The following is a 26,343-nucleotide window of genomic DNA, read 5'->3' as shown; positions in this document are numbered from 1 at the left end:
CTTTCTCCAGAGGTCTTGTAAGTCACCGCACAGTGACTCTTCCTCCTCAGGACTAATCCAGGTGATCCCCATCCCTGGGCAGTGATCAACGAGGTGCCGGGTAGCACTCAATAACCTTTATCACACCCGCCAAACCCCAGCGTCAGGAGTGAACAGTTTGTTTATGGGTGGTGCTGGTGACAGGCACACCAACAAGTCCCCCCGTTCAGTCTAACAGGGTGAATTGAAAGATTAGTCTGTCATGCCAGCATGAGGCCTCATTTTTCTTCTGTGCTACACAGGTCGCCCCCTTCCCACAGCCTGGGTTTGATTGTGATTAATTTGTCAAGGCTGGCTACAGCATGGAAATGCAGAAATGGATTGCCAATTACAGTTAGTCTTCTCACAGAATACCCCTCGAACCAGTGCTATTCTGCAGTAGCGACAGCCCAGAAACAAACTGAATTCAGCTCTATTAAGCAGAAACCTGACCCAAAGTGTATTTTAAAGCAGAAGGTGACTTTTCCCACCCCTCTCTCTAACCAGCTCTTCAGTAAATAGCTGACTTCTTTCCTGCCTGCCTGGCAGGTCCACAAAAAGGCCATCCGCATTTATTTTTGCAGTCACCTTGTTAAGATGTACTGAACTTCTGACTTAACACTGTTCAACAAGGTGCACATTTGTTTCTGGATGCCTCACCCTGAGTAAGCCTGAAGGGGAATTTAATATGTATACCATTACTGCTAAGTAAACAAAACCAGCAATGTTTCCACACTGTGCAGAAACTCTTAAAAGCATTCAAACTTTCTCCTGAACAGCACTCAGAGAAAAGTAAACTTTGACTCTCGCTGCGGTTCCTCTGCAGTAAACCTCATGTGTTCTCACAAGCTGTTTAATATTTCACTGGTATAGACAACTAGCCTAAATTCAATAATCAGATTCTTATAGTTAATGATATAGGAAACGGTTATACAACAACCTGATTTTTACTTAATAATTACTAATATGGAATTTGAGAAAGAATACCCTAGCCCCAGTAATGCACGCAATTCAATTTATGCAGTGGTACAACCACCTGAAAATTACTCAAGTTGCATAAATTCAAAGCAAGTCTACAAATCTAATTTTCTATTATCTTAGAAATTAAGTTCTAAAAAGTATCTTTTCCCTTAAGAAAATTCAGACCACTGTAACAGATGTTTCCTTTCATTATTGTATTGAATTGTATTTTATACTATTGACTTGGGTATCACATCTTCAGACAGAAGAAATGTGAATATGTTTCCAGCAGCACATGCAGTGGCTTTAAATACATCCTAAAGACAAGGCAGCACAAGCTCTCTCCCAGGCCCAAGGCAGCCTTCCATTAACACAAGCACTACCAAGATCTGTGGTGTTCAGAACTGCAGAACACGTCTTATAAACAGGATTCTGGCTTTAGAAACAGGATTAGTCATTCATTGCACTGAACCAACCGACTCTGCTATCATTCTTCTGCCTCAGAGGCAGTTGCCCTTTCCAATGATATATGGCAGCATTCCTATCTAACAAAGATGCAGAAAAAAGGACAACACAGTGAACGACCCTTGGAGGCAGAGACACCTTTAAATTGTCTTTCAGGTACTTCGGTGAGACTCAGACTAAGAGGTCTATTCTGTTGATCTTTTCTTTCATTTCAGGAGGAAGAGAATTTATTTGCTTTCACAGCAGTACATTTTTACCTTTCACAGGCCAGCTAAAAGTCCTAACATTCTCAAGCATACTTCCTTCCACACTTCTTGAAGTGACCTTCAGACACCAAACATATGAATGAGAGACGATCTTGGTAATGGAAAGTAAATGTATGTATACATTGACTTTCATTATTTGTACTGGAGTAGTATTTAGGGTATCCAACACTGAGTAGGCCCATTACAATATGTATCGTATAAATACACAGCAAGAGACAATGTCTGCTATGGAGAACAAAAAATAGGACAAATAAGGGACAGCTCCCTAATATTCTGTGGTCAGACCTAGCCAGGCCTATCAAAGTGCACTAGAAAAAAGGAAAGAATGAGAAACAGAAGCTGTTCTCCTAGAGGCATTTACTTTGTAATGCAGTCACAGAAGCTCAAAAAGATACAGTTAATACCTTTGTGGTAAAACTAATTGATGTATGTCACACCACAAATATTATTCCTAGTCCATTTTAGTGTCTTGGGGCTTTAAAAGCTGTTTAATGACAACACAAGCAGAGACTAGCATGACTATTCTGTTCTTATAGAATAGGTTTTAAGCTATGAATTTGATTCAATATTAACTGAATACACTTAACAATTTTCATTTGTAAACATCGGATAAAACAACTGTACAGTATTAAAATGACTGTGGGTGATGACGTAGGGCTAGAAATCTTATGCTAGGCACTTTTTAGATATTTTTCTAGCTGATAAAGAGAATGTGTGTTGCCTAACTAAAATTACTAAAATTCGTTATGTGACAGGGCACAGGTAAATTAAATCCCTGCTAATAGACACATCAGCGCTAGTGCAAGTTTTCAAACTCAGGAGTAGTTTTACAGCTGTCAAGATTATACCTATTCTTCTTTAACTAGATAAATTTTATACTAAGTTCCTCCTTTCAAGGAAGCTCAGTTGCATCATGAAATTTGACTGAAACCATTAAACTAGCTGTCCATCTTTTTACAATGTGTTTAAACTCAAAGGTAACATACTTCATATAAAACATTTTCTGTAGAAATGGGGAAGGCATGAAAAATATGTTCTTATAATTACCAAGTTGTCACACTACATTAATCACAAATATGGTTAAAAGACACACACAACACCACAATGTTCCTTTTTTGCAAGGAAAACCTGCTTTGCTATAGCACCTAATGGGATCTCATCAAGGAATCTGAGGTAATGGCATGATTCCCGGATATGAATCTCACTTGCTAATGAAGAAAACATAGAAGAAACTTGGAATCACAGAAAAACCCAGGATGGAAGGGCTATGACACCTCTGGTGGTCATCTGGTCCAATCTTCTGCTCAAAGTAGGGGCAATTTCAGATTTTGATGAGGTTACTCGAGGCCTCAGAGAACTCTAAGAGAGCACATCTTTGTCTTTACTACCCGAGCACTTCCCAAGATTAAATACAAATGTAGAGACGTAGGCTCGAGTAGCAATATACGCACTTAACTGGTTGATCTAATTATCTGAATAGGTATTGAACAGGCTGTCCAGGGAGGTTGTGGAGTCTTATTCTCTGGAGATATTCAAGACCTGCCTGGATGCAGTCCTGTGTCATGTGCTCTAGCAGATCCTGCTTTAGTAGGGGAGCAGGACTAGATGATCTCTAAAGGTCCCTTCCAACTCTGACAATTCCATGATTCCATGGTATTCAAATAATTAGATTAGTTGCTAGTAGCCTCTAAACTCTTTGAGACAGTAATATTTAAGTTATCTTGGGGCAGTTAATTCCTTTACATACATTTAAAGCTAAATTAAGTGAAACTGTGTAATTTTGAACACAGGCATCCATCTGCTGCTGGCTTTTTCCACAATGCTGTGGTATGTTCCATGCCCATTAAAGCTGATGCAAACAATGGAATTTCTGTAATAGATCGGGCTTCAAGTTTAGTTTAGAGATGTACTGTTTTCTGCAGGAAGGGGCAGGATCACATCAAAGAAAAAATCTGGAGAGCAATGATTTTTACCAAGAAGCATTTTATACTTTATGTATCATGTTAATTTAATGTCTGCATGACAAGGTCCATGTATTTTTATTTTCTTTCTTAAATTAATTTCTTAACAAATTAGCTTTGAAGAGCTTTAGCTTTTCCTAATTGTTAGGCCATAGAATACATAAGATTATCTTGTTGACATCAACCAGGAAAATTTAGAAAAGGGAATTAAATTATACAGTTTGTATATAACAATATAAAGTTTTAACTTTCACCATGATATTTGAGACATTTTTAATTCTTTTAATGGAAAACCACAAATACCAAAGCAAATGTTGTATCTGACCAGCTGAAACCCTTTTTGTGATATCAGCAATATGTTTTCTGAATGCCAGAGATCTTTTCCAGCTCTTTCATACTTTATGCTTTGAAGAATAGTTTGCCTGGGGAAAAAAATACTGAAAGTGAAAGGAAAAAGCAGAAAAAAAACCCAAAGTGCAATGTGGTTTTGGTGACTTTGGAGATGTTACTGGCTTTTCTTTCTGCAGGGATCTAAATAGATCATTGCAAAAACAACTAGACATGAGGCATGCTAGGAGCTTCAAGATGTAAGCCACTTAAATAAGAGCAAAAAAGCACACTGAGTATTCAGTGTTCAACAGTCTAAGCTTCGAAGGGAGATTTTTATGGACAGTCACTAAATGCTATTTTAATGAAGGGTAGGATTTGTCCTCTAGTATTCAGGGGAAAAGCTATAAGTTGGACCAGTCAGCAAGAACTTCAGAACAGATAAAATTCTAGATAGACTAAGTACAATATCCATAAAATGTCAATTTCCACTGAAAAAGAGAGCTTATTAAGTCTCTTGTCTAGAATCAAGTTTGAGCTTCTCCTTGCTAAATATGTCATATGAATGTTAATTTTAGACTGTTGAGAGCTCATCAATTTAGACTTTGCAGTAATAATTTTTTTAGTATTTAAAATGTGGGAAGAGACCAATTAGTATCCTGGACATTACACTGTCTGAAATAAGAACACTGTTAAATAATGCATGCGACAAATTTTTATACAAGTAGTAATTAGGTTTCTAGGATTACTTGAACATTATAATAGTAATTTCATAGCTGTTACTGTTATTGATTTTAATAATAATCTCAGTTAACTGGTGTTCAGTCCCATAAGAAGCATCAAAAAACTGAGTTATCATATATCATCATTTTTGCTAAAATATTACATTACATGGATTAGGGATTAAATAACAAAACACAATCAACTTCCGAGTGAGTTACCAAAAGAATGACTGTTAAAACCACACAGTACTGTCAAAAAAGTAGATGCAGTCACAGGGCAGGGGTGAGGAGCTGCTGAATAGGTAAAAAAAAATTGCTTAGTTTAGAGACAATCTTCTTAATGAGAATTTTCCTTATGACAATTACTGCATTTTCCTTTCTTTCCCACCCCCGCATCACAGAAAATGTATATGATAATATCCAGTTTCCTAGGTCACCATAATTGACATCACAATATTAAAATGCTGGTGATCACATACAGCATCAGGACATCATGATGGTACAGGGACTCAAAGCATCTAACTGGAGATACAAGACTGCCTCTTGGTTACTGATTATACATTTCTGTATAGTGGCTCTGAAAAATTTGCAGCTAACTCCTTCTTTGGAAAGATCACAGTGCAAGCCTTATTAAAATTGCTCATTAAAGAAATACGTATCTTAGAAATGAAATGCCAACAAAAAAATGAGAAGAAACAGATGGGAGAGATGGCAATAGATTACCTGAACCTTTAGCCCTATGTCAGGAATTCATTCTGCCTTTGAAAACACTTTTTTTTCATCTTCTGACTCAGATTTTCAGAAGGCTTTTATAATCCTTCAGTAGCGCACCTGTCAGTTAATCCCTTGTTATAACCTATCTTGGATCACCTCATGGGGAGAAAAGCTGATGGACATACTCCCAGCCCTTTGTGGATTGGCAGGAGGGATTGTTCTTTGGATACTGAGGGGGACAAACTCGAGGTCAGGACAGCTGTGACACGAGCTGGCGCTAGACCAAGGGACCTCTCTCCCCAGACAGAGGCAGAGCACAGGATCTGTGATACCTCCCTGCTTCCTGCCTTGAGAACATATTATGTGCTTCTATCTCCTAGACATGCTGTACTTTTACACTTTTTTTTCCCCTTTTCTTGCTTTCTAAGCTTGCTTTTCAGTCTCTCCTTTAGCAACACATAATAAATTTAACCTTGCAATTTCTTGCCATGACCAGGCCAAAACCGACAAGTGTAAGTGGCCTGATTCTAATAAAACAAGTCTTGCTTCAATGTAATGAAGGTGTTTAAAATATGGTGAACCTGTGTGTTTCCAATGCCTAAATCATCGCAGACATTCTGCACTTTCATGGCTTTTGGTCTTTTTCTTTCCCTTCCTCTCTCTGTATTTTTAAAAGAAACGCAAATCTATCCTAATAAGAAAACTGAAGAGCTGCCACTATCTTTTTTCTCAGAAAGGTTATACAATATCATTTTAGTAAAAGTCAAGTTAAGGTAAAATATAGAGCTACACTGATGTAGAGGCAAAAAAAAGAAACACACCACCAAATGGAGATTTCTTTTAAAGTTTTATCTTTCCCCCTTCTTTTTTTTTCCTCCATCAAGTTTAAAATAACATTAAAATACTTGATTATGTTGCCAGAGAGCAGCTTATGTTGCCAACATAAGTATCTAGGAACAGAAGCCAAACCCCATATTACTGTAAAATAACAGTAAGAAGGGAACAAATAGGTGTGCATAGACCATAACATCTTCAAATCCTTCCATATGTAGTCCATTCCATAATTCTCCCTTTACTGAGTATTGTGACAAACATGAAAATTCCTGTCTTCTCATACCCATCTGCAGAGCCTTATTTTAATTTTGCAGCTCATAACGTTTGTAGCACTGTATCAGACATCTTTGTTCACTTTGCAGGCTGCAAACACCAGAATTTGGGAATAGTTTCTTAAAGAAATGATAATGAGTTGGTCTTCCATAAAATCTACTGAAGAAAGTTGCCTTTTTTCCCCCATCTCTTCTGGCAGTACCTCAGATATAACATGATAGTAATAATGAGGAAAGTGGATGTGTAAATGGTGTTTTACTATGTGTAATATGATAATCTGACACAATATAGCCTAAAATAACATTTTTTACCCTCTGGTCTATGGACTAATCTGTAGATTTATTTTTATCACTTTTATTTTTTTTTTAACTGATAGCAAAATTGCTTTGAAAAGGGAAAAGAGACAAAATGTTAGAAACCTCCTAAAAATCTAGCTGGCCTACAGAAAAGCTGTGATAAGGTTAAGATTGCAGTCTTGCTCACATTGGAGTATTATTGAGCAGCTACTGAGGATCTGTTGCTTCATACTTCAGCACCTCCCTAACGACATGGGAGTGACACAAGTCCTCTGTGCTCCTCCTGAAGCAGTTTTGTTTGTTAAACTTCGTGCTCTTCATATAAAGGAAAGCATTTATTGCAACAGAAGAGTAAGCCAGGGATCCATGGCTATATGAGTCTTCACAACCTTTGCTTTCTTAGACTGATTAGCAGTTTATAGGCATATTAGAGGTGACAGGAATCTCTCAGGAAAGATAACACCTCTTTTTTTTTTTCTTTTTTTCCAAAGCACCTATGGGTAGACCCTTACTTGTTTTGCAGTTCTTATAAGAATTCAGCACTGGTTGCATTCTACTTCATTTTTTAAAGATTCAATCCCTCATTTGAAGCTATCAGACTTTTAAACCAGAGATACCCCAATGAGTGAATTTGTTGCCAGCACTTCTTAAATAGGAGCACATTAAAATCCAAGTTTCGACTTCTGGCACACTGCCTTAACAGCAAATGGCTTTCTTGGGGCTTTCACTTGTTTGAGCTGGAACCTCCGCTGTGCTATGGGTAGAGATGGAGCCTCAGGAAAGTGTTTGAGGAAGAAAGGCAGACCTTTCCTCTATCCAACACCCGCTCATGAAAAGCAATCTGCTTTTAGCCAAAACCTCAGAAAGAGGCTTGCCTGCTTGTTTCTTCCCAGTTTCCTTTTTATGGGAGAAAAGGAGTGCTCTGCAGTGATGCAGACAGGAAAGGACTGCCCTCCCAAGAATTGTGACTACTCTCTCCCAGTAACAGTAGAAAGGTCAACCAATCTAAGCATTTACAAGCATTTGGAGCAGAATGCAATCCAGATTCTTAAACTGGATAGACTCAGTTGATCTCTTGCAAGTTTGTCCACTTCCATTTGGATGTGAAACTCAGTTCTCAGCCAAGGGTTTCTGAAGGGACAGCATTTGTTGGCATGGGTCTGAGGTGAGAAATCAAGGCTCCATGTTCCTTCAATAACATTTTATTGGGATAGTCTAGTGTTAAGTGCACAATATATAAAGCAATACTCATCACCCAGGCCACACCAGGAATGAAGCTGATCTACTTGCTTGTCTAGACGCTGACTTTATCTACAGGAATGGGCATGCATAGTGGGAAAAATGCCAAGAAAACCAGGAAGATGAAAGCATAACTTTGCGGGTTTTGGTTGTACTTAACATCTCAAACACAACACACAGCACTTTAGCACTGTAACTGCTATCAAACATTCTTGAAAATATTGACACCTGAAGCCTGATGCAGGGTTGACTGTTAATTGCTACTCTCAGGTAGTATGTCTGAGAGTCAGTAAAAAGGGAAAGTATTTTTTTCCAATGAGGAATAGAGAAAGTATTTCTTAAAACATAAACAGTAATCTCAATCAGAGATTGTATTCCCAAAATAAACCAATCACAGCAACAAAAAAACAGTTTCAGAAAAACAGAGTATTTTAGCATAAAAATGTCTTAATTCATTTCCAAAGGTGAAAATATAGCAAACAATTACTGAAAAAGCATCTGCCACACTGTGTAATGTTTCAGCAATGCTGCAGCATTCCAGTTAAAATCAATGGTGTCAGTTACCTCAGGAAAAGAAAATTCAAGATTCCTACCAGAGATCCTGTCCAACTTTCTTTACTGACTTCAGGGCACCATATTCCTCACCTGCTGAGACCTTTTCTAATAACTAGGTCAATTCTAAAATTAAATTAACTATGAAATTTGTACATTCTACTTACAGGTAACTTCCATATATTTGCACCATGTCTTGACTGTTTTTGTAAACTAGTAACAAAAACTCTTTTATGTTAAAGATGAAGATTTAAGCCAAAGAGTCAAGAACTAAAATGCAGAGCTCCTTAGCAAGTTCAAGAGGTAGACCTGAACTAAGGACCAAAGGAGAGCTTTATCTGAAACCTGATTCACATTCAGCATCTTTGAATGTTTGTGAAAATGGCATCTGCATGTTCTTCTGCAATAATTTAAGCATAGTTCAAGTAGAAAAGGATAAAGCACCCAAAGTAATTCAGATCTACCTTATGAAGCCTAACTCAGATTTAGAATCATCACTCAAATTTAAATAAGAGGTCCTTAAAAAAGAGGAAACAACCCTAAATATTCCCATCACATTTCCCCTCTACATTTGCAGTATTTGATTAGTCAAAACGCAAATTACTCTAAAAATCACTATATGTTATTTTTGCACAGCAGCAGCTATGTCAGACTATTAGATGACGGCATTTTTTTTTTATTTATTGCTCCTTAGCATGTTCTTTAAAACCTTTAAATTGTACAAGTAATCCTATCATTATCATGCATTTAAATGAAAGAAAAATTGCCCTATATAATTTTTCAATGAAGAAATATTTTTGTTCCCTGGGGATCTGCATGTCCTCTCAAGTGTCTACATATTTTTTTCTAAATATTGAGCAGCTTGTAATTTTTATCCTTCATGCCCACTTCTTCTGCAATGCCAACCTAAAAAAGCAGCTAACTATTAGTGGTGGATTGTGTTAAGAGTACAATAAAGCAAGTGACCAACTTTGATAATAAATCTTTCTCTCCAGTTCTTCAGGCAGTATTAATTTGAACGTAAATTAATAAACTAAAAATGTCAAAGCACAACTCAAGGGAGCTAAGACAATTTCTTGTTATTCTAGCAAGGTTGCTTGAGGAAAACATACTTCTTCCCCAGCCTTGGACACTGGTAAATCTTGCTTGCTTGCCTTCTGGATGGAAAACCTTGCCAAACTCCTGTTTTCCCCTGCTGAAGCCGCAGCAGTGTGTTTAACTGTTAGTGGAGCTGCAGAAGTGTCATCACAGCTGTGGGCCTCAGCTCACAGGCTAAGGGTTTTAAGTATCCTACTTATCAGCACACTAGTATCCAGTCACACTCAAAGATTTTGAGTCTCTGTTATTTAACACAGCATACATAGATTAGCAAGCCAAAATGACTGACAAGACTTTTGATACGAAATATCACTGATTAAAATAGTAATAATATGAAAAACTGAATAAGCAATGAGCAACATCCAAGCTCTTACTTACCATAAATTCCTGTTGAAATACAGGGAAATGCCTGTAAAACAAATTAAAGAAAAAGAAATAAGTGGGATTTCTGTTTGCTGAACTTTTTATCAAAACCAAGAGTATTTTTAAAATGCCTGTTTTTCAACACCCAGAGATTACACATTGTAGCCTTCCCTGTTACGGCAGTCAATTCACAGGCATTTTCATTTAATTATGAAAAACATATTCCATATGTTTTCCTTGCTGCCATGTTAATAAAACCACTTTGTTTTTCTCATCTTAAGCTATGAGCAACATTTGAACTGCGAATCATTATTAAAACTGCCTTTTGAGCTAAAAATTAATGCCATAAGCTAGAATGGTAGAAAAAAACCTCATTATCTGCGTAAAGTTAGTCATAGTTTCTTCAGTAGTAAAATAAGCTTGGCCAGCTTAAACCCTGCCCTTCCCTCCCCTGCCTCTTTGTCTCATTCACTATAACCTCCTTTTTTGTTTTATAGCCTTTTATTTTTAACCTCTGCTCTTTTAGACATGTGGTTTATGGTGGGACCAAAGACAGCTGTACTGGCAGACGTCAACAGTTTGCAGACTGGTGCAGGGAGAGGAACCAGAAGATGCTAGGTGAAAAGAAAGGGTACATTTTCCAGTCCAGCTTGGACACCAAAGAAAATGCATCATGCAACAAGAGATGATTATAGACACCGTGTCAGCAAGAGTGACAATTTCCATTTCTCCTAGCTGTACGTGTTGTCTAGAGATTTGCATTTCTGTGAGCCAGAGTCAGTTTCCCACCAGGAGAAACGAAAGCCCTGTTAGGGACATGGTTTCACAAGAGAGACAATTTTCTTTGTGTGCAGTTGATATCTGATATCACCTTTGCCTCCCACCTCTGGACTGACAGCAAACACAGCTCAAAGGTACAAGAGCACCTGGGACCGAAGTCTCAAATATCCACCCTCAGGCTTCCCCCAGATCCCCTGGCGATGAGTCATCATACAAAAGAAAGGAATTTTTCTCTACTTAATCACACAGGAAAACATTATTCAAAGCTAATGCTTGCTTTATATTTAACCAGGGAATTAATTAGGGAATGGTGATTAAGAAAGGAGAGGTCTAATGGAAATAATACATCCTCCCCTCCCCTCTGAAAATACTGAAGTAAAATAAAGTGGGGGAGAATTATAGTCTCATTCCTTCTCACAACCACTACAACTTACATCCTGAAAAATACTTAGCTTTGTAGTTTGCACCCAATAAATCACAATGCACCATCTCTTTAAGGAAATGAGGAATGGAGTTTAAAAAAAAAAAAAAAATAATGCACACATGGTTACAGAACTCAGGCTGAGGTGGCAACAGATGCTCCAGGAATGAAAGGGGCATAAAGGATGATTTTGTCCAGCTTAGCAACAGACTTAAAATTCACCACTGTTGAAGTTTCACATCTTAAGAGATAATTGCTCCAAACAAGTGTTTTGTTTTCCTTCCTTTCCACAACTTCAGTAAGAGCACATGGTTTAGATACTCTTACCAGCTTACTTCTCCTACTGGTCTCACAACTCTGGGCAAGGAGAAACAGTCCAGAAGGACCTCTGAAATCCCATCAATCCCACGGCTCCTCAGGCACCACCACACATGGTACCTACAAGAAGCAGCACCACCTCCGATGACGTTAGATCGCCATGCATTTGGCAAAGCCATCCACAGCCAGGACCATAGGCTTGGGGCAGCTTTACAACCTCAAGCAGTGAAAGAGCAGGGTGCACCAGCTCCCCCTGTGTTGCTACGGATTTATCACCTGCACAAAGGATGTGTCTAATACAGAATCCAAGCAAGATGCATCTACTTAAAGGCCTGATGGTGATCTTCAAGGGATTTACAAGACTGGCTGCTGCACTATGAGATGGGCTCAGCACACACAGTCAAGGTCTCACACTGCAGCTGTGTTTACTGGGGCTCCCAGAGCTGAGTGCCTGAAGGGGAGAAGCCTGTGGGCTCAAGAGGATTGGACTTCCTTTGCAGCTTTTCTTGGAGAAGAGGAGATTAGACAACTTCATTTTCAGCATTGCATGGCAGACACTTGTCACATTTGTTCACCTTCGTTCACTGAACCCACTACTACAAGGCTGTTCAGCAAGCATTAGCTAGCAATTCGTGTGTTCTGCGTGTTTCTTAACACCTACTTTAAAACTACCCTGTAGACACGTACTTTTAAATTACCGTGTGGACACGTCACAATCATTACCTTGCTTTCACGCAGCTGAAACCTATCTGAACGGAGCTACAAGGGTGTGTAAAATCCGAACAAGCTCCTTCCAAATACTGGTCTGTGCCATAACTTTGACAACCAGCAGATGTAATTTCATAAAATGTGACAGTGCTTTTATTCATTCCAGAAAGGCCCGGGCCCGAGATCACATGTCAACTGTTTTCCTCTGAGCTCCTAGGGAGACAATTTAGTCTAGATGCCAGGTTGAAATTACTGGCAGAGCAGTAACGAGGAACTCACAGCATGGATCTCAACATAGTACAATACTTGGCTTATGGACAAAATATGTTAATGTTTCTAACCTTTTCTGTGCATAATAATATCTTAATTATATATTTGATTTAATTTTTTTAAAAAATCATTTTCACAGTACAAAATCATTCATTCTTATTTCCACAATAAAACATTTCTCATCTTAATTTGTTGCCAGTAACTGCTATTTATTGACTAACCTTTAATTTCTTTTGCTACTGAAATAGTTTGTTTGCTTTGCTTCAGGGCTAATAAGAAATGCTACCCTGACAGCACTCAAAACGGATACAGCTCTTGAGTAGAACACGTAATAATGGTGATAGCTTCCTACTACTACACTGCTGCCATCATCTAGAGAAAGCAGCCAAATTAAATCAGCTGTGTGAATACTGTAAGACTCAAATTGATTTAATTCCGGTAGGAAAGGATGTGGTACTTCTTAATCTGTTGTTTCTTTACTAAGGCTACAGCAGCAGTGCTAATTAGGATGAAATGTAATGCAGTTTCATGAGGAAAATTTACAATAGTTATCATGTGAAGGCCGAGTTGGACCCTAAGACATTTCAGTAAGAGGAACCTGGGTATTTAAATACTTAAGGGCTTGTTTGCAACAAGGGGTTCTAGTTCACACAGAGCTGCAATGTATTAACTTTTACACAGTAGAGGAATACAATTACTACATCCACATGACCAGATGCCTCCTACTGCAGTCTTAATAATTGCTTCCACAGAGCAAGGACTTCCTTCATATTAAGCGCTCAGCATTCTGCACCGGCATCCCAGTGTCATTTCTGCCACAATCAAGCCACATACAAGGTAAGCACTTTTCTTCCATCACATAGCACAGCAGACAACAATAACATCAAACACAAATTGAGCTTTCTCTGATTTCACTGCATCACCTCATGAAGCAGACTAATACTCAGATTTGAAAGTGATTCCTTTATGCAGCTTGCATTACTGAACCTTCACAAATAACTCAAACTTTTAAAAAGTCTTTGTTTTTACTGAGATTACAAGTAGTAACAATTTTTATCTAATGGTTCAACAAACTCAAAAGTCCTTAATATCTCTGGGTTGGAGGTAGTTGAAGGTGTTACATGCAAGACAACACCACAAATTCTCTAGCAAGTTCAAAGTAACAAACATTTTATTGGGAAAAGGAAAATATATTGCCCTATTATTTATACTTTCTTTGACTTTTTTTTTTTTTTTTTTCGTAAATCTCCTTGCTTCCTAGGGCCTGTGCCACCACTGCAAAAAACCTTGCATCTGACCAGACTTGAGGGTGTTAAAGACTACCATTCTCAGCATCTCAGTCTGGAGGAGCTGAAGAGCAGAGTAGTGGAGCACTGATGCAGCAAAAATGCTCCATGGGAGCATGCTCTGGGACCTGCGATAGGCATTTTGCTAGAGGAGGAGCAGATAACTGACACTGGGAAAAGATTTATTCAACAAGCAGCTTGCTCCCTTTTGATCTCCAGAAACTGCCTTTTCATCTCTCCGTTCTTTTACATAATCTGAGGTAGCAGCCAGCCTCTGCTAGATTAAGATGATGCCCTCCTGTATCAGCTCCAGCTGGGCTATTTCCCTTCCCGTCATCTTCCTCCAGAGCCTGTGAAGCCTTACATGTTCCTGAGCTGCCTGCCTTTATCCCCCTGACATCACTGGGAGTTATCCATTCACAGTCTGTCCTTCTGACCTTCTCCCTCTTATTTGCCAGCAAGTGGGAAGCTGCCTCTGGTTTTGGCTTCGAGTACCAGCTCATCAGTGCAACTGTATTTTCCATAGTTGCCAAGAAATTATACACAGTTATTTCTCTTTGCTTTTTATGGACCAAAAATAATTAACTTGCCTTCCACTTTGAAAGACTATGTCTACACTGCCTTAGTAGCATTAAGAACTTACAGAAGCACTAACACCCAGACCAAAGAAAGATCCAAAACTTCAAAAACCACAGTGCCAAAACACACTCCATGTCAGATAAGGAGAAACTTGAATCCTTGCTTCAACAAAAATGCCCCACTCCTGCCACTCTAGCCCAAAACTCATCCAAACTGTGCTCTATTATAGTGCCTCAGTTTATTATTTTTAAAGTTGGCCTCATATTTTTGTTCTTCAGCTTCCTTCATTTATTTCAAAATACTACAGTAAGATGAGTTCTTCTGTGCAGTAGGTATTCTTGTCTTATAGTACAGTGAGCACCTCTGCTAGATTGTTTGTCTTACAGTTGGTGATTGCCTCGTGAACTGAAGTAGCAGGTGAGTGGGCAGAGAGAAAATCAGTTGTTTAAGAGCAGCCCTGACAACACTGCTCTGCTGTGATGCAGGAGGCTGAATGCTAGAAGGACTCTGCAGAGGTAAAGCAGAGGGTTAACAAGATAAAGCTACCTATGCTAGATTGAGTTCTGCTGAGTAGAGTTAAAAGTATAATACAGGACTTTTCACACCTGAAGTTCTCATGCGAGCTTTCAAAAAGTTAACTGTAATGTAAATACATATCTGTAATAACTTTGTAGAACATCATAGATTAATAACGTTCTGGTTTCTTTGGCACTTTACTACCTCTGTAACTTGTCATGTCTACCTTAAAAAAGTATTTACTGCCTAAAGCCTATGCTTTCTGCCAGTAAGCTACTTTAAATGGTATAAATTGTTTGAAAAATGAATAATTTATTTTCACAGCAAGATTTTCTGATTTGAATCTAATAGGTGTTGAAAGGTGTGGTGTGGAATACAGTGGTGTACGTGTATCACTTCGAGCACATGGTTGAGGTGCAACAATGGCAGGGAACGTACAGGATCTCACTCAGAGAATGGGAAGATGGGAGTGAGCTTGGTGTGGTTCAACATAATGGTTTTTATTTGCCTTGCTTGGCTGCTGATGTGCATTTTGTAGTCTTTACCCTCCTTAGGTATTGCTGACATTTTGAGGTGAATTACAGTTGTCAAGGTGGAATATGAAACAAGCAGAGAAGGCATGGTTCTGGATGAACTTAGACAAATGCCTTTCAGTTCTTTTAGTATCAGAAAATGATATTTAGCTATCAGTTGCACATGCTCCAGACTCACTGTGATAATTATTTTCAACATGCAAGCAGAAAGAGTCAAACCTGGAAACCCTTCAGGCTCATCCATGCCCATCCTGGCAGCATCCACCTCTGCAGCCAGTTCATAGAACTGTAACATTAGGTGTGCACGAAAGCACCACTGCCCAAGAGTTTTAGCGCAGCTTTAACACCAGCACTCCACACCCACTTTACATTAAATCATCTCATCGTACAGACACTGCCTTGTGCTGTGCAACCACAAATAGTGCCATCTGCACCCAGTCTAACAGGAGGACAACCTGCAGAGTTCAGAGACAGAGGTAGGGACATAAGTGCCCTAACCATCCATCTCTAAGCCTAGCATCAAGCAGTGCAAGTTAGCACCAGGACAACCAGCAAATTACTTCTCCTCTCCCCTTGCCACGACTGTTAGTCTGCCCCAACTTAATTTCTGTGAGCCTAAAGAGTCTGAACCCAGTTATAGCACGATTTTTCAGCGTTCATCAACTAACTTCACAGTATCAGCTACTCTGATAATCCTGTTCATCTGCCAAAGCTCCTAAAAAAATGTGTGCCTTAGATGCTTTTCAAAACAGCATGTTCTTAAAAATCACCTAACCCCAAAAAGCATAATACAAATATAAAATTCAGGGCCTGTTGTACCTGTTAGGCTGCAGAAAATACTTAGATTGTATACACATATATATTTAAGATATCAATAACATCTAATATTCAGAGTCAAGTTTTTCTGATTTTACTAGATCAAACTTATCAACCAAACCATTTCAAAAATGGGTGTCTTGAATATGACCGATCACACACAAACCTTCAGGCATTCATACACTGGCAGGTTCATGAGCTACAACACCCAGTTGTTCAGCACAGGCAGAAACACAATGCATGCAAGTGCCAAAAAAAGTTGGAGAGAATTGTTTGGTGTAAACATAAGGGTCCAGCTACTTTACATGCCTGAAAGTTTACATGCTGGCTATATGAAGGTTCTTAAATATGCCAATAGCTGAGAAAATGCCAGTAAAGTAACTACAGTTGGAAGTTCACATTCAGACCCAATGTGAAACATCCTTTCTGTTCCATATCTCAAGACTATTCCGTGCAGTTTTATTTACCAAAACCTAAGTTAATATTGCACAATCAAAGGGCAATGAGTTTAGAAAAAATTATACACAGCAGTAACTAAATTTAAAATGAAAAACTAACAGCTGGGTGGCAAATTATTATAGAGAGGACCTGTTCCAAAGCTAATGAAAGCTGATTGAAGGACTCCTATTTAGTAAAAATTCTTTGCAACAAGTGCATAGAGCACTTCATCGTAACTCAAAAACCAAAGAAATTAAAAACAAATGTGTGTCAGTTTTCCAGAGGACTTCCACAAATTTTCCCTGCTGATCACTCTTAAAGACTGCTCCAGACAGTTACCACAAAGACTGCTGTTTTTCTATGTCTGATTTTTAATACAAAAGAGCAGTTACTGAAAGGAGCCACCTGAGAGGTTAGAAGTCCAAAAACATCTTTAATATTTCCTGTTAACCAAACTAATTAGGTCAAGGGATTGTGGAGGAAGCTCTTCCTTTGATGACCTGTTTGCCCCAAAAGTGGCAATGAGAAATGAGCGATAATTTTGTTTAATTTTTATTGAAATAGTTAAAATTTCAACCAAAGAACATTCAGTTATGAGAACGAGAAAAAAACCCACAACCCTGAGAATCACTACCTAGATTTATAAATCCTTTTGATTACCTGTGTATTCTAACTTTATATGAATTTAAAATAGACTTCTGAAGATACTGAAATGAGCTGCTACAATGAACTTTGAAAGATAGTAGAGTGTTATAGTATTGTCAGATTTGGAAGGGACCTCTAGAGATCATCTAGTCCAATCCCCCTGCTAAAGCAGGATACCCCAGAGCACATTACCCAGTACTGCATCCAGATCGGTCTTGAATATCTCCAGAGAAGGGGACTCCACAACCTCCCTGGGCAGCCTGTTCCAGTGCTTTCTCACCCCATACCATCTTAATTAGGAAACTCAGGAACTGTGGGCTAGATGAGCGGACTGTGAGGTAAATTGCCAGCTGGCTGTGTGACAGAACTCAACTCAGAGAACTCACTGAGAAGAGGTGCTCACCTTTACTCCCACCCATCAAGCATTGATACACATCAGTAACATCTTACTGCTGAGCCTTCTCTAGGCTGAACAGTCTCAGCACATTCTGTGCAATACAAGCCCTTAATCATCTTTGTGGGCCTTTGCTGGAGTCACTTCAGTATGTCTGTATCTCTTTCGTACTGTGGAGCTTAGAGTTGAGTAGAGGGGAAGGATCACCTCTCCCACCCTGCTGGTGAGTCTTCCTGATGCATCCCAGGAGACTGGTGGCTGTCTTTTCCTCAAGGATGTGTTGCTGGTTCATGGTCAGCTTGTCGAACTCTGGGACTCCCAGGGCTGCCTCTGCAGAACTGTTTTCCACCTGGCCATCGCCCAGAACATGCTAGCACACAGGGCTACTCCTCAACAGAGGCAGGACATTGTATCTCCCTCCACTGAACTTAATGAGATAACCTCTGCCCAATACTCCAGCCTGTTGTGGTGCCTCTGAAAGGCAGCATGACCATCTGGTGTATCAGCCGCTCCTCCCAGCTTTGTACTTTCTGAAAACTCCCCAGGGTGCTTTCTGCCCCACCATCTAAGTCACTAATTAAGATCTTTAGTATTATTGGCCCCAGTATTGGTCCCTGGGGTACAGTACTACTGACTGGACTCCAGCTGGACTTTGTGACACTGACCATGACCCTATGATCCCAGACACTCAGACAGTTTTCAGTCCACCTCTCAGACAGCAAAAAAATCTAGATAGGAGCATATAACTGAGTTTCTAAGACAGCATCTGCCTAGGATGTTCAGAAACCATTTCAGCTGAAACACCAGTTGAAGCAGCAAAATTGCAGATGATGTGGAAGAAAGAATAAAACATCAAATGAGAACTTAGAAGAGATTTAGTTTAATTTTTTTTCTTTCTATACCAACTCACACCAAAACAGGCACGGAATGAATGACAAACTAATTTTGAACCACATATGTCATGTGCTTTTAGCCTCAGTATAGAAGACTTACAAGTTTCCTTCATGCCAAAGAGCAAGAAATTTAAAATTCCCTTGCCTTTTTCAAAAAGACAAAGGGACATTCACCTACATACCCCATATTGCATCAGCCTCTCAGCACTGCAGAGCATGGAGCAGTTAGTGTTTGCCTCTAGAGTCCCTGAACTATCAGTGTCTAATTATTTTGTGAAGAGCAGCTTAAATATGCAACTTCCTTCACAAGAGCAACACAGCTAGAGCCCTTATTACTTTTTTTTTTTTTTTTTTTTTTTAAATGAAGGATACTGACTATTTTCAGAAGATTAAGAATACTGCTTAATCACACTTCAAAAAAACCCACAATCTGTTGTATTAAGAGATTCCAATTTTTTAGTCTCAGAAGCCATCTTCCAGCAGGGTTTGGGCCTCTTGCCCGTGCCAGCATATTCTGCTCACAAGATCCTGCAGGACCTACTGACCTCATGTTACACGTGTATCACTAAGAGACATGCTAGGATTCAGCTTCATCTCAGTTAAGCCATTTTAAGGCTGGATTTCTGGTCTAAGATTCTCTCTACAGTTAATAAAGAGGGTAATTCAGCTGTTTCAGGTCAAATGAATGGCTCTCGTGGGGAACTGCTGACTGCAGAGTGAAGCTAGACACCTAAGCTAAATTTAGGTGAAACAAATCTGTCCCTGAGCATGGGAAACCATACAGATTTGCCAGAAAGCACATTCAGGAACTCTCTCTACTCCTAACCACAGGAATATTCTTTACCTGGATGCAAAACAAAATTACTTAAAATGAAAAATGATGGGCCTGAATTCTCCAGCTTCATGAGATCATTCTGTATGGTAATCAGACTCATGGGTGTGATGGCAAAGGAGAGCTTAAAACAGTCCAGGAAAAGGTCTGTCTGGCAAAATCCTCCCTCAGACAGAAATACAGGCACACCAGTGCTAAGCAGGCATCTCCAGGTCAGTGAAAACACTGTTTCTCAAAAGAACAACTTAAGAACTCCACAGTACCCTCACTCTTGTGCACTGGTCTCATCTCCAGGAGCACAGCTGTGAAAATCAGATCTGCCGGCCCAGGGTGCAGGCTCATGGTAGCCCAGTGTGATTCCCACCCCAGGGGATACAAATGCCAAGATATACATTGTGCTCAGAAGACAGAGATGTCACCAGCCTGGCCAGAGCCCACAGGCTGGTAGGGGTGGACACATCTAAAGCAGCATTAGCATATCCAGCATACAGGTTATTACATTTGCTAATAAATTCTTAACAAGCTCAAATTTGGTGTGTAGGACCTTGATCCAAATCAATATTGTGCCACATATACAAATCAATACCAACTTTACATTTATAATAATTTTAAACTGAAAAAGGAATAAGAACCCACAAGACTATATTAATATAAAAACATTTTAAAGGAGATATTGAGCTACAAAAGTATTTACTGACTGCAGTGACAATAACTGCTCCATTCCTAACACTAGGTTAGCCTGTCTCTACTGCTTCACCACAATCAACACACCCATGGAAATATGGCTGTACCTTTTACTGTGGTCTGATTCAGATTTGAGCCAGCTTTGCAAGAAAAAGCCATTAAATGACATTAACACAGCATTGAGATCACTGTCTGACAACCAAGAATAATGAGGTAAATTAAGGGCAGATGGAGGTTGAGACTTTCCTCTAAATGTCCTTAATTTTGTAGGTTTTAGACATACAGTCTCCTGAACTTCAGTGCAATTTCAGTTTTACTGTTTGTGGTATTTATAGCTCCCATTTATATAAGTAATATGTAATTTTAATGCAGGTCTAACAGTTCCACCTGCCATTGACACAGATTGTAAAATGAAAACGGGAGGATACCTCGTTGAATAAGACACTATTTTATTTCCTTCCTGACACCTTAGCCACTGTGATACAGTGGGTTAATGTCTTATTTGGATTCCAGCCTTGTCAACACATCAAAGATCCTCCCAGGTGAAAAGGAGCAGGGCTATGCAATTGAACTCCCCTAACCTGTAACATCTGTGTCACTCTGGCCCAGGGTGAGCGACGGAAATGCCTGTTTCTTTTTCAGAGAGGTAAAGAGAGCTGCTGATTGCCGTGAAGAAGTACATGATGATGAAAGGTATGAGACAGGAGTAGACCTTGGGAAATGTCAAGGAATATCACAGTCAAAATTGCCTTCTTTATCCAGAATAAATAACAGCAGTTGTGGATTATGCAACTGTAATTCTGTTGAGGAGGGCTGGTAAGATACATCATGATAAAGATGACTTGAGACTCTTTTTAAAGATCAAGGAGGTTGTTTGTATTTTTTAACTTATTTTCTACTGTTCCCAGGCATAATCTCTACAGATGTTTCTCTGACTATCGTGAGCCCCCTCAATACAGTATTTCCCCCTCACTACTTATTCTCTGCCGTCACCCCACTCAGCCTTTTCCTTTCCATCCTTCCACCCCACCCCCAATGACAGATTGATGCCACCCGCCTGTTCTGAATTCACTGCTTCCATTATCACTTCCCTTACAGCTGTGGCACATCTGCTTTCAGATCCACTTCACAATTTTTCCTATAAGGCACTTCCTTGCTCTCAGCATTGCTGGAGTGCCTGTGCAAGGAGAGCAGCAGCTCCAGGAACCTCGTCACCATCTGTGGCTTGAGTCAGAGCCATTGCAGGCAGCAAGAAAACCTCAACTTCAACTCCAATGGAAATCCTATTTCTCCCATTTTTCCTTTTTCAAACTGCTGTGGAATGACACAAAAAAACAAGTTAAGCTGCACCAAAAACAGGTCAACAACTCTGGATGTCTTATTTCTGGTACAGTGAAGTTGGCTCAGAAAATTTAAAACAGCACACTGTCTGAAATAAAATTTTGGAAAAATCAGTGGCAATGTGTTCAAAAGGGCACTCAGAAAATGAAGAGTCCTGAAGGAAGACCAATCTAGGTTTGCAGGTTCATTCTGAGTAACCTCAGCAGTGTTTCTACCAATTCAAATGAATCTGCATAACACTTCACTTGGCATCAGCAGCAAATGTGTCAGGGTATGTCTCAATAAAAGGTCAATGTTAATGAAAGAAAGGCCAGCACACACATTGGAAAAGTAAAAAAAAACCAAACCAAAACAAATGCAAACCAAATCAAAAAGCAACTGAGAAAATATGTGTATTTTCTTAAAGTTCTTCCAGCTTTCATTTTATTACAGGCATTTAATCTTTCTCTCAATAGCTGCTGCTGCAAAAATACAAGGTTAACAATTTTAAATGGAAGTGTGGCTTAAAATTTCTGTGTCCTACTGTTTAATATAATGATCCAGAGAGATTTCTCTATTGGATTAAAGTAACAATGCCTTGTCAAATTTTCAAATGTTTTGTATGGAAATAACTAGTATGTAGATTTTTAAAACAGTGTAAGTGGCAAAACTGGAGGAAAAGGCATAATAATTTCTCTCTTTTAAAAATACATATTTCCCAAATGAAGAAAACTGTAGAGAGCAATCAAAAAGGAACAGAAATATATAGCTATAGCTTTGATTCCCCATTCTCTTCTGGTCGAGTTGCCCCCAGATGCCCCTTTCATTTTTTTTAAAAAAGCATATTGAGATCCATGTGCTGTTGCTTTGAATTATTTTTTTCCTTAAAGGAAAGACAGGCATGAAAAGGTCTAAACCCGAGCAACATTATTATTCAAGAAACGTCATAAAGAGCTACCACTTGCATTACTAATACTTTATCATTCATGCAAACCATTTAGCATGAGACACAAAAGCAGCATATATACATCTTAACAGCTCTATTTGCCAAATAGATACCAGTTCTGGAGGACTAATAGAGCACATGGGATAGGGGGAGGAAAAAAAACCCAACCAAAAAAAATACACAAAAAAAATCCCAGAGCAATGAGGAAAATTAATGGAATTAAAAACTTGCATCTGTGGATGTTAAAGCTTTAAGAAGCTGATTTTACAATTTCTTGTTTGCAAACACGTTGAAGAGAATTTAGAAATAACTGAAAAGTTGTGTACCATGTGCTATAGTAAGGACTGCGTAAGAGGGAAACATTAGTGTTAAGGCCCCGATTCTTCTGTTTTTTCTCCACAACAGGGCTCTAATTGCTTGTGTTTTGAGACTGATGCAAAGGCATTAACATGGAGAAATTTCCATTTGTACAAATGGGATCTGAATGGCCAATGATACTTGTTTTTCTTCCTGAGTATACTCCCCTGGTTCTTGTTCTTTTGAGATCTGCTTCTACAGAATCCTTCTGCTTTGCGCTACAATACAGTTCTGAAATTCGTAACTAAACAGTACTTAAACCATATTGTTTAATCTATGACTTTTCCTCTGACAAGTGTGAAAACGTGCGCAATGTGACAGAAGGTTTGCTATAGTAATTGCATGTTGTGATTGAATGATAGAGTAACAACCACAGAAATAACTGTCTCGCTGAAATTGCCACAGAAGGTAAGTTGCTCCTGTACAGTTTTAACTTCTGCACCATCTGTTTTGCCAGTCCTTTAAATGTTCCATTAACTAGTTGAGGGATTTTATTCTTGTTCTCATAGGCAGTGCCACACTTCTCTGACCTCTTGCACATTTCACTTTGGAAAGAGTGTCACCCTGTCCCTTTCTGTCCCTCTCCACCTCTCTCCCTCAAACCCTACTCTCCCCACCTGGGGCTCATTCATCTGCCACCCACACCTGACAGACCTACCACCCATGTTTTCTAAATTGTTGCCATATTAGCTAGAAAAGAGGAGATCATATATGGGCAAAATGTGTAGGTCCTTTTGAGTATTTTTCCAGTAGATGGAGACACATCCACGAAGTGTTTATTTCCCTAAAAGTTGACATTATTAACCATCAGTTCAAGGAAAAAGTAATATTCAAAAATTACTGTTATTGTCAAGACTTATCCCGTTGTAAGAGAAGAAATATATTTAGTAATAATCACATTGTAGACTTGAATTAAAATCCTAAATAATTTGCAATATAGCACTAAGTAACACTACATTGAACTTTAAAAAGATTATTGAGACTCTAGTTCTATATTAAAAGAAAAACAAAACAAACAACTGAAGATTTAAAAAGATGAGCAAAAAATCTAAGCTAAAGTGTATGCATTGTCTCCTCTACACATCAGCAAAACCCTACAATGAAATAACCAACACAATAAAACTGTTATTATAGTGTAGCACATAGTGATGGTACATTATGTAACAACAATAACTAAGGTTCCTTCAAATCAAAATTGCAGGTGGACAAAAAAATAGGGAATATGACATGAAACCAGTTTGTTGCAAGTTCAAAACAAACAAGAGGAGAAGCTTCCTTGAATAAAGCAGACTGCATACCACAAAAAAATGTTTGAGAGCTGAAAATCAATATTACAAGGTCATCTAAGAAAAAAACAATGAGGATTTATAGCAGTAAGATAAAATTTGTGGATTATGAAGTCCCTGAGCAATGAAAAGCTGGGGCTAGGAAAGTGTTCTGACAACTGCCCTCAAAAGCTTAAAAGTTCTCACCAAAGTAAAGGCAGGGCACCAAATGAGACAGACATTTGGTCTGACCCAGCATGGCCATTCATAGTCTTCAACAAAACTTCTGTATAACTACCATGAAAATTATAGACAAGCTGGCAGGAGGAGAGGTGGTTTTTAATAGACTAAAATCTGTGAAAACAACAAATTGTATCAGAACAACTAAAGCAGCAAACAGAATGCATGGATCATTATGCTAATAGTTGGCTCAGGTGTATGCAGCTCATAGAGCTGCTGGCATTCCACTGCCTGTCAAGGAGAATGGCACACGTTAGCCAGATACCAGCTAGTGCTTACTGCACCCTTCTGCTCCAGTGACATGAGACTCTTTCTACTCACTGAACATCTCCTCATCCTTTTACCAAGACTTCTGAGTCAGCAAAGGTCAGAACCAAAACAGGTCCTAAAAAGGACCTATGTAAGAGGCATGGGACTGTTGCAGTACCTTTTCTGCAAAGAGGGAAGAATCATAGAATGGCTTGGTTTGAAAGGGACCCTAAAGTTCCAACCCTCCTGCATGGCCAGAGACACCTCCCAGTAGACTAGGGTTGCTCCAAGCCACATCCAATCTGACCTTGAATGCTTCCAGGGAGGGGGCATCAACAACTTCCTGGGCAACCTGTTCCAGTGTCCCACCAGCCTCACACTAGAGAATTTCTTCCTAATAACTAATATAAATTTCCCTTCTTCCAGTTTGAAAACACTACCCCTTGTCTGACCCCTACATACCCTTGTAAAACGTCCCTGTCCAGCTTCGCATCTCCATCACACAGAAACAGCCCACCAGCCTACTCTGTCCTGCCTGAGACAGAGTTTTGGAGAGCAAGTCTTTCATCCTATTTTCTGCTGTGGATTCTCTTCAGATCAACCCCCCACCTGGAAAGTAGGCAGCAGGCAGGGGAGTTTGCTGTGCAATGTGCTCTTGCTTCCCACATATCACACTAGTCAGTGCTAATCATAAAAGGGACTACAGACCCTCCATAATTTTGCAGGATTTGCCTCCCGTTACAAAGAAGCATTTTCAATTTCCCTGTGAAGATTTTGTCTCTTTGGCCTTCATTGCTTCTTCCCAATGTGCTGCCGTGGGAGGTTTTATGATGGATTTAATCCCTGCACAGTGAACAGCCTTCTGAATTGGGGAAGTAAAATACTAGACCATGTTACATTCTTATAGTCCTCTTGCCTTATGTGTAAGAGGCATGTTTTAAACTCTCATTAATATATTAAATACGCTGATTGTCATAATATTTTAAATATTTGACAGATCCATACTGTTTCTGCTGTATCATTTTATTGTATCTCAGTGTTCCACCTGATAGCAGCATTCACATTATCCACTTCCCCCCAAAAAATATATCAGCCCTGGCCACTTCTTAAGAGCTGAGCATTTTATTTGCCTTTGCAGCCAGCACTCTTTTCAAAAAGTCAACTAAAAACACTTTCAGAAAAATGTTCCCCAAGGAGATACAACTAATTAAGAACCCATCCATATTTTAGTCATTTAGTTTACATGATCCCATTGTGGATTCTGCAATTTTTATCTAAAGTCTTGGAAGTTTATATATATAATGTCAGTCATTCTGAGTCATCACCAAATTATAGCCCTTTTTATTGCACTGCTGGAAATGCTGGTAAACATATGGAGCAAAACTAGCTCAGATTCCCACCCCCCAAACACTACTGTTAACCTCTTTCATCAAGATAATGTGTTTTTTTTTTAATTCTTTGTATTCATGTCTCATCTCTTAATTGATTTTTAATCTATAACTTCCAAAGGCTATCAACTTTATCTTGGGAATTTATTATTATTTTTTTGTCTACTGGCAATGAAAGGCAGGTTATCATTGCAGCACAAGCCTTCCTAGTCTATTGGTGCCAGAAAGCAAGCATGAGACTATCTCTGGGGCTACCAGAGGACAAGACTTTCATCCTTAGCTCAGTTAAGGGGGGCATACACTGCCCAGGACAGATTGGTAGAGCTGGGCAAAAATAGCAATGCTAAGCACAAGTTGAAGGGAACAGAAGAGGGAGG

General features: G+C 39.1%; 1 protein-coding gene across 7 annotated transcripts in view; it reads right to left on the bottom strand.

Annotated features, from left to right (window-relative positions):
- MACROD2 (mono-ADP ribosylhydrolase 2) overlaps positions 1-26,343 on the bottom strand; it is an 890,240-nt gene that overhangs the window by 287,275 nt on the left and 576,622 nt on the right. For all 7 annotated transcript variants that reach the window (XM_051613308.1, XM_051613312.1, XM_051613309.1 and 4 more), the window contains one exon: positions 10,104-10,134. In XM_051613308.1, the coding sequence (XP_051469268.1) occupies positions 10,104-10,134 (31 nt within the window). The remainder of the gene's footprint in view (positions 1-10,103; positions 10,135-26,343) is intronic.

This window comes from Apus apus, chromosome 3 (genome assembly GCF_020740795.1).
Source record: "Apus apus isolate bApuApu2 chromosome 3, bApuApu2.pri.cur, whole genome shotgun sequence".
NCBI classification, from domain to species: domain Eukaryota; kingdom Metazoa; phylum Chordata; class Aves; order Apodiformes; family Apodidae; genus Apus; species Apus apus.
Note: the sequence above shows the minus strand (reverse complement) of the source record. Positions and strands in the feature narration are given on the sequence as shown.